We start from the raw sequence: 9,663 nt of genomic DNA on the forward strand, positions 1-9,663 counted from the left end.
ACCTGGCCAGATACTACAGAACTACCCAGCTATAAACCTAGTCTTCAGCTGGCATCACAACAATCAAAAGTGCCCCTCATCTGCACAGCACAAATTGCATGATGGAAACTCCATGGCACATGGGGAAGCAACAAAATAACCACTGCCTCAGCCCAGGGTCTACATTTTGCTTCTTTGGGTTTGTCTGTTTGTGTTTTAGACAGGTTCTTACTATTGTCACTCCAAGTGGCCAGCAGCTCCCTATATAGACCATGCTGGCTAGCAGCTCTCACAGAACTCCAGCTGCCTCTGCCTCCAAATGCTGGGTGGGATAAAAGGTAGGTGCCATCACTAGCAGCTTTGACTTTGTTTTCACTACTCTGACCTGAAGGATGAACTTACAATTCCTCTTCCCCAGAATGTAAGTAACAGTATTGAAGTGATAATATATTGTTTCAAATATAAAACAATTTTTCTGAAGACAAAAGGACAACAGCTTCATAACTGATAAAGCGTCCTGTGTGTTATCTAGGGGCTAAAGTGGCATTGGGACCCAAGCGGGATCCCACAACAATATATATACTATACTGACCAAGTATGCACCTTGGTGTAATGTGGAAGACAGAGAACAATTTTTGGGGAGTTGCTTTTCTCCTTGAACCACGGATTATGAGAATCAAACTCAAGTTATCAGGCTTTCACAAGCACTCAATTCACATGTCCAACAAACACTGGGAAGTCTGGATGTGAAACTTTCAGTAAGTCACTAATATCCTTAGTCAGCTTCCAAACTGAAAACCAGCCCTGAATAAAAGCTTATCATGATCATTTCCGTTTAAAAGCAATGTTCATGAAATTATATGTATTCATACAATGTACACATATGCACTTGTATAAAGTACACAGCTACATGCTTCCAAACACATAATTATATAATAGCTATTTATAGATCTACATATATTATATCTACATTAGGTATCCCTGTACAGGTATACATTTTTAAGTATAAGAAATACATACCCAATTCAGAGGTGATAATAACATTTTCTTACTTCTTGGCTTTTTATTCCTCTTTAATTTGTTTTGTTTACATCTTAAGAACTGACAAATTGACATGTGTAGCAGTACACATTTTTTAAAACCAGCACACAGGAGACAGAGGCAGGCAGATCTCTGTGAGTTCAAGAAAACCCACTTGGTCTCCAAAACAAGTTTCAGGTCTTCAGACCAGCAGGCCTACACGATGCAACCATGTCTCAAAAACAAAAGAAAAAACATGTAAGTTTTCCTTTCCACAAACAAATATTTAAATTAAGATGACTTTTTATTAGGTCTTTTATACTCTCATTTAGAAAATACTGAAATGTCAGGGTTTTATACTCTTACTTAAAAAATATTGAAGTGTCAGGTATGGTGGCACAATACCTGGAATCCCAGCATTTGGGGGATAAGGGTAGGTGGATTTCCACAAGATTAAAATAGATAGATAGATAGATAGATAGATAGATAGATAGATAGATAGATGATAGATAGGTAGATAGATAGATAATAGATAGATGACAGATGATAGGTAGGTAGATAGATAGATAGATAGATAGATAGATAGATAGATAGATAGATAGATAGATAGGCAGATGAATGCACAACTAGGGGAGGCCAGCCAGGCTTAAAACAAATAAATAAATGTGGAGCATGATTAAAGGAATTAAAAAGTAAATTCACAAGAATAAAAAAAAAAAACCTAGAAGACACCTAGATGGTAGTGGCACATGCCTTTAATTACAGCACTCCAGAGACAGAAGCAGGCAAATCTCTTAGATCCAGGACTACACAGAGAAATTGTCTCAGAAGAAAACAAATAGACTAGAAGACAACAGGGAACAACAGACAAGATAAATCAAGTTTTAGCAAATGAAAAACTGACAAAGGATTTAAAACTACAAAAACAAATACAAAGCAACTTGCAGAAAATTTCAACAAGAAAAAAGCCAACTCATAGGACAAAAATCAGAATGAATTGGGAGTCTGAAACACACCACACAGGCACAATAAGGCATAAAGCTAGAAACATGGAACTGAATGAATTTCTGTACAAGAAATAGTCTCAGGTCCCCTCCCCATGCCAAGCTGGCCAGGTGATGAGCCTTCTCCCACCCCAGCAGGACATGTGGTGTATTAGAAGGGGAGTACAAGGTCTAAGAGTTTGTTTTTTTTAAGTGGGGGAGGCACTAAAAGTTAAAGGGGTTAAGTAGAAATTCTGAAACAAGTACATACACATCCTTAGAAGGAAATAAGATATCTAAAAAACCCAAAGAATCAACTAACTGGCTTTTGGGACCCTATTCCTCATACTGGGCCCCGTGCCCAACCTTAATACATGGGGAGGTATGTGGTCTTACTGCAACTTGACATGTCCTGTTTTGTTAATATCCATGGGAGGCCTGACTTTTTTTGAAGAGGAATGGAGAAGGAGATTTTGGGCTGGAGTGGGGTAATGGAGGGAAGATGGGAGGGAGGGGAGGGAGTAGAAACTGCAGATGGTTTGTAAAATAAATAATTTTTTTTAAAAAACTGACCTGTACCCAATGGACAATGTATCTGAAGGACCCATGAACGAAATGGCAGGCTCCCATCCAGTTACCCTGTAGCATAGCCCACAGCTGACAAGCTCAAATATAAACAGAAAAAAACTTTTTCTATAAAGGCTTCTTCTGTGAACTTTTTAGTGGATACACAACACGAGAGTCAATGAGGTAAAGAAAACCTCAGTCCTAAGAGATAGCCTCTGAGACACGGTTCAGCACTGCAGCATCTCACTGGTGCTGTGAGGCCCTAGACTCAACACCCAGCAACACAAAACAAAAGTAAACAATAACCATAACAACCGGAAGGCAGTAAACAGAAACAAAGCAACTGATAGCAAAGTGGGAGCACACAGAGAAAAACAACAAAAACTTCAAGAACAAAAACGCATTAATATCTTCAGGTGGGTAATGAAAAGATGCCCCAGCAAAAAATAGGAAAATGTTCCAAGGAGAGCGCTTGGTTTAAACAAATGACAGACAAGATGAGGTTGGAAAAGGTCAAACACTCGTGGAAGGTGAAAAGAAAATGAGGCAAACATGAAAAAAATTGAAAACCTTAAAATAAAACTAAAGACATCTATTCAGAAAATCCAATATTTTACTGATAAAGATGCCATTACAAAAGAATAGAAAAAACAATGAGAAAAAATACATCAAGGAATCTCTAAAAATTAAAAAGTATGCATATCCCAAGTACTTGAGATAGTGAAATTTTAAAAAAATAAGCATATACCAGGGATAACTTAGAAAAATAAATCAGACACTGGAGATGTTGTATACAGAAGGCCCTTTTGAACCCAAACAAAGAAATAATAATAATTAGACACCAAGAATAAAAAGAACATCCCAGACAATTCCAAAGAGTCACAAAATAAAGTAAGATAAAATAAAGAAAGGAAAGCATAATAAAATGCACAGGCTTTTCAAATAGCAACACAAGAAACAAAGGAAACTCACCATCAAATTTCTGAAAAACTAGTTTCAACCTCGTCTCTTTCCATCTGTCTTACCTAATCAGTGATCTACTGTGAAATTAGAAAAAAGACATTTTTAGAAATTTAAGTTCCCAAAACTAGATGTCATGTTCACCCTTCTTCAGGAAGTTTCCAAACAGTGTGCTTCACCAGAAGGAAAACAAACATAACAAAAACAAGATTCAAAATGTGAGGAGTTTAACACTGAAGATGGGTAAATGTCTCTGGATGAGAGAAACATCAATGAGCATGATACAGGAAGTCCTTGCCTTCCAACATATTCAATTCCAGTATACCAACAGCTCCCAAAAGACAGCCCAAGGACCCTTCAAGTCAGGAAATTCATGAGGTAAAATTATTTTCATTATAATTTACAAATATTATCTTTTTTTGGTTTTTTGAATTTTAAGAATCAAAGAAGAAGCAAACTATGCTAGGGTCATTGCATTCTTCCCTGCTCCCTCCCCACTCCATATCCCACTAGAGTCTCAAATAATAATGTCCTTGGTAGGGCCAAGAATCCTGTTCAGTGGTAGAGTACTTGCATAGCTCATGTAAGACCCAAGGTTCAATACTCAGTCCAGCAACAGCACACATGCCACATTCCCAAAAAACACCCTTGCAAAGGAATAAAAATCACTAAGTTTATTAAATTTCAATATATATAATTTTTATCATATAGTGAACGATGCTGGTTTTCCTAAACTGAAAAAAAAAATTGTGCAACTGAATTGAAAGCTAAATTAGTTGCTTTTATTATAAAACATGATTTCTGTTGTAAAACTGCCAATAGATGATCACTTAGGCTTGGCTATTTGGCAGCATTTCTCAGACTGAACGAAGATAGCCTTTTACCTCAAGGAAAATTAACGGTTGTCACCAATCATAAAAGTCAGGTCTTAACTAAAAGATTTGAATTTTGGATCATTTGTATCTCTCTAGTAGTCAGACCTCTTCTTTCCTAAGATCAATGGCAATATTAATACACATGAATGTTTGATATACAATAAAGGGTGCCAACATTTGAAAGACATGTCTAATTCAGTAAAGCAGTATTTTTCCAATTGCCAAGGCATAATGTCACAAAAATCATCCACAGATTCATTCACAGTGCAAGACAAAAAGATTTTAATGCAATAAAGATAAATAATACAAGAAAAGTTCAGTGATATGGTTTCAAATACCACATTAAAACCAACCTTCAAAAAATTTTAAAAAATTTTAAATGCTCAATAAATTGAATGCAGAAGTAAATATGATAATGCCATTGTCATCAAGCAAGCCAGACATCAGATACTTGCAAAACTAGAAAATAATGCTGCTTTCTCAATGTTTGTTTTGTTTTTTAAAATACAGCTATTTTAAATTTTGTTACCAAATTTATAATTATTTTAAGTGAATTCATACACAGTTTATAACTTTGTTTATAGTACTAGTGAGGTAAATATTTATAGAGAACACAAATAAAAGTTATGGAGTATCTTCAACAATTTGTAAGAGTAGAAAAGGATCATGAGACTAAAAAGTTTGAGATGCACTGTCCTAAATTTTCTGCAGGCATCTCCATTCTCTATTCCTGTCCTGCTTAAGTAATTCCCTAGTTCAGGATAAACATGAAGAAAAAAAAAGATGGACAATTATTTGGCCATGTATATTTTGGTAACCAAAAATCAGAACATAGCAAGTGGGTATAAATTTCTTTTGTTTTAATTACAAATGATATCCTTCATGAGCAGAAAATCAGAGGGAGACTACAAAAAGGTTTTTCTCTATAACTGGCAGGTATTCAGTTCTCAATACACTATTGTTATGTGCTTAGCAAAGATGATGGTTAATCTTCATGGTCAACCCAACCTATCTGGAATCACCAACGTGTGTCTAAGAGAGTATTTCCAGAAGGGGGAAGAACCAGAATTTGGGCTAGAATCCTGAACTGGAAAAAATGAAGAAAGTGAGCAAAACACCAGTACTCATCAGTGACCACAGACACAATTTGCTCAGGCTGCTGCCTCCATGATGTCCCTACCGCGATGGACTGTACCTTCAAACTGTGGAGCAAAGCAAACCATTTCTTCTGTGATTTGTTTTTGTCAGGCATTTGTCAATGCTATGAGAAAAGTAATACAGCATATAACTGAATATTCTTGCTCATTCAAGTCATGGCCATCAATTTATATGAGATTCTTGTAGAAAGGAAGAATCTTTACACTTAACTCTACCAGTAAGGTGAATGCATGGAAATGCTCCTAGCATAAAGACAATGACAAAGTGATCAGATTTTTTAGCAGTTCCACAAAGTAACTAATTTCAACCTATCAGTAATTGTAAAACACAGCACAGTTCTTGGTTTTCTGTTCTCACTCTAGCTCTTCCTGGCTTCAGCTTCCTGGCTGCAAATCTCACCCAATTACTCCTTCTATAGAAGTTAAGCCATAACAGATAATGACTACAAGACAACAATTTAAAATTTTTTATTGTAAAGTTCAGGTGGCTGATGGAAAATATAAAGATGTGACCATTTTAATAATAGAGAACTTAAAGGCACATGTCCTTAATAAGAATAAAAGAATCAGTTATTATGTTTCAGAAAATAGGCAATTAGTTTAAAGGAACAAAGGTTCATGGAGGACATGTCAATTTATAAGTACTTTGCCACAGTATTTCATTAAAAACCAAAATATAATATTTGATCCTGAGGACATGCCCCCTCCCTCAATAAAAGGTCGAAAAAGTAAAATGGCTTGTGTGGTGGCACATGCTTACAATCTCATCACCTGGACAGTAGAAGCAAGATAGGTTCTAGACTACAAAGCAAGTTCAAGTCCAACCTGGACTGCCAGATGCACTAGAAAACAAACAAACAAACAAAAAAAAAAACAGAACAAAGTAAAATGAGGTGGACACTATTTAACATACTATGTAATCCACAAACAGAAAACTATGCAAAGGAATTGAAAGAATAGAGGTAAAATTCAGGTATAACAAGACAAAATTCAAAAGAAATAAAGAATTCTGTCAAAACACTCCTCCTATGACTGACACACTTAGTAACTCACAGGGACTGTGGTGGCATCATGCACAGGACCTACATAGATCCCCCAGTGTTGCACAGGGTCCCAGCATGGAGATGGAGAAGGAGACAGGTGCTCCCATCCCCAACCAAGAAGCTATCAGCAACTGACAACTGCTCGAAAGAAAAACTCCGCTTCTCTAAGGGAATTTCAGTGGGTACACAAACCAGACTTTAGGGCAGGCCCTATTTTCAGTAGTAGTATTTCAGCCAACACAAAATAAACACATAAGGTATTCTTGAAGATATTTCTGTCTCATATTGTTTTGCGTGGGCAATTTTTTTAACCATACTGGTCTTTTGTTTGTATATTATGGTTTCCAATTTTGAGTTTTTATAGGTTTTGCATAATTGGATTTTGTGAGTGTGTTTCTGTGTATGTATGTATTTCTCACGGTCTTTCTTTTTTGTGTGTTCATTTTATTTTATCCTCGTTTGTCTTTTTATTTACCTGTTTTCTTAGAGAGAGAAAAAGGCATGGAGTTGGAAGGGTGGGGTGGTGGAGAGGATCTGGGAGACAAGAGGAAACTGTGATCAGAATGTAGCTTATGAAAATAACTTTATTTAAATTTAAAAAATGAAATAAGAAACTCCTGTCGCAACAACAAAATTCTGTGTATCAGCATCTCTTTTTAAACTCACAAATCATAGGATTCCCCTCCTGTGGTCTAAGAGTGCAGCCAGAAAAGGATATCTGTAAATGTACTACAACAACCCTATGACAAGCAATTCCTATCACAACTCTACATGCTGAATTTGTAAAGACTGGGTCAGCGAGGCCAATTAACAGACAAGTGCCAGCTGCCTTTCTCTTTTTCAGCTTCAGACGATTTTTAGCCCTCTTATTGAACATACAGTAATAAAGTGTTACCACTTAGCAAGAAATCTTCTTTGTCTGCAAAGAAAGTGAATATTCATAAACTCTAAGACTAGAGAGGCTCTCAAAGGATACCTAGTTTCCCCACAAGGTCGTACCTGTCACATCCGCTCCACTCCTTAAAACCTGAAAACTCTACATAGCCCCTTCCCTGGGAGCTTTTACAACGAAGTTCAAAGATGACAATTCGAATACCTTCATACGCCAACACATGACACCTGAATTTATTTAACAACCCGCTACTTAGTGAGTTGAGGGGGAAGGGGGGACTCGGTTACTGACGGTTCTAGATTTTCTCCCCAATAAGCATATTTAAAATACAACTCAGAAATTACACTAATAATAGCCTAAGATCTAGGGAAGGCAACATTCATTTTTACTTCTCAGCAAAGTAAGAGTCCAAGGGGGAAAGCCATCTGGTCACGTGAGCAAAAAATCCTGAAGTCGGAAAGACATTCACAAAATGCTTAAAAGTGGCATCTTTCAAGAGAGGAAGGTCTGTTTGGCCTTGCTGTTGCCATCTCTCGTGTCAACAAGCAGCTAGACTAGACAGGAGGGGCGGTGGGTACCAGACTCAGCCTTCCTCCGCCCCCCACCCCGCGACCCCCTCGCTCCAGCTACCTGGAGGCGGTGAGGGTGAACTAGGAGGTTAAGGCGGGACAACTAGGAAGCCCGAGAACGGCGGTCGAGACCCGGGACCGGCGGAAAGGGGCGGCTAACTCTCCACGCCACCTCCAGACTGTGGGCCGAGCCTGAGGCCTGCGGCCCGCTCGCCGCCCACAACCGCCCACGCCCGCGGCCCCCCTAGCTCGGGGCCAGCAAGCGGGGGACCCTCCCAGGTGCGAGGCGCATGCGCGCGGCTCCGCTCGCACGCCGCGGGCCACGGCGCAACCTTTGCCACCGGGCTGCGCCAGGCCCCACGCCGCCTCGCGCGGAGCAGGGCCTCCCGGCGCCTCCTTCGCGGGCGCCGCCCCCCAGTTCCCCAGGCTCTGGACGCGGGCATCACCTAGGTCGTCCTTGGAGCTCTCACCTCCGGACGCGGGGACCTGGAACCCTCTCTTCAAACCACGGCGCCGCCGGCGCCCTCCGTACTTGCTGCAGTTTAAGCTCAGCGCCTTCCTGGTTCCTGCGCCAGGCAGAGCCAGCGGAACTGCCGAGTGCGTCGATGCTAGGCCTTTAGGAGTGCCGAGCGAGTGGATTGTCATGCCGCCAATTTTTTGTTTAATGCTTGTTTCGCGTGTTTGCATAATTGGATTTTCTTGTTTCCCAAAAAGCAATAAAGGTGGGACTGTGGGGTGTTACTGCCTTAGTGATCGCCGTTATCGTCACAGATAATCAGTAAGCATCTACATCGTGGGAAGTTATGCTTAAGACATCGGGGCTGAGCAAAATTGGTTAGTTCCTGTTGAGCGAGGTGGAAATTCGCCCAACAATAATAAATCATGGAATCATGGAAGTGTGTCTGCATAGAGTCGTGTGTCATTAAATTGTAATGATTTATTTGCAAAAATACATTAAAAATCGGTGTGAGGGTTTTTTTTTTTTTTTTTTTTTGCTGCCATGAAGGTGAAGGCATTCACCGACTGGACACAAATTAGTTCTCACATTAAAGTAACCGTTGAATAGAGGGAAGAAATCTTCCCGAAGCGAGAAGATTTTTCTAGAACAGAAATCAAATGTGTGAATTTATGAAAAACTTCAACTACCAAAATAAAAGACATGCGGCATTTTCTGTAGCTCATACCATATTTTCCTTGTATGAATTTTTTTCATCAATTAGTATAAGGAAGCAAAGCTAAGGAGATATATAAAATATTAGCCTGAGTTTTGGCCGACTGTTAGCTAGATACCAAGGTACAGATTTCCACAGACATTTGAGATGCAAATCACCTCCAATATAGATCGATTCCTGGGAAATAGCTGTGCCTTAACTAGCCAGTTTTGAGGGATCCTTTTAAAACATAACTTCAACACTACATTTTTTAATAAATAATTCAAGAGCTGGGGGAACTCTTGGGGTCCAAGATTTTTTGTTGTTGTTGTTTTGTTTTGTTTTGGGGTTTGGGGTTTTTGTTTTGGGTTTTTTTTTTTGAGCGTATATATCTGTCCTTAGGCTGAACTTTAACCTCAATAATTTTACTTTTCAAAACTGGTTTTTAAAATGTCTTATCTCAGGAA

General features: G+C 38.9%; 1 protein-coding gene across 5 annotated transcripts in view; it reads right to left on the reverse strand.

The window, feature by feature from the left end:
- Rsrc1 (arginine and serine rich coiled-coil 1) overlaps positions 1 to 8,705 on the reverse strand; it is a 306,538-nt gene extending 297,833 nt beyond the window's left edge. For 4 of the 5 annotated variants that reach the window (XM_040754325.1, XM_040754327.1, XM_040754323.1 and 1 more), the window contains exon 1: positions 8,492 to 8,705. In XM_040754325.1, the coding sequence (XP_040610259.1) occupies positions 8,492 to 8,690 (199 nt within the window). In that variant the 5' untranslated portion in view covers positions 8,691 to 8,705. The remainder of the gene's footprint in view (positions 1 to 8,491) is intronic. The other variant, XM_040754324.1, reaches the window with a different exon arrangement.
- Positions 8,706 to 9,663: the final 958 nt, after the last annotated feature.

This window comes from Mesocricetus auratus, unplaced genomic scaffold (assembly GCF_017639785.1).
Source record: "Mesocricetus auratus isolate SY011 unplaced genomic scaffold, BCM_Maur_2.0 Super-Scaffold_100011, whole genome shotgun sequence".
In the NCBI taxonomy this organism is placed as follows: Eukaryota; Metazoa; Chordata; class Mammalia; order Rodentia; family Cricetidae; genus Mesocricetus; species Mesocricetus auratus.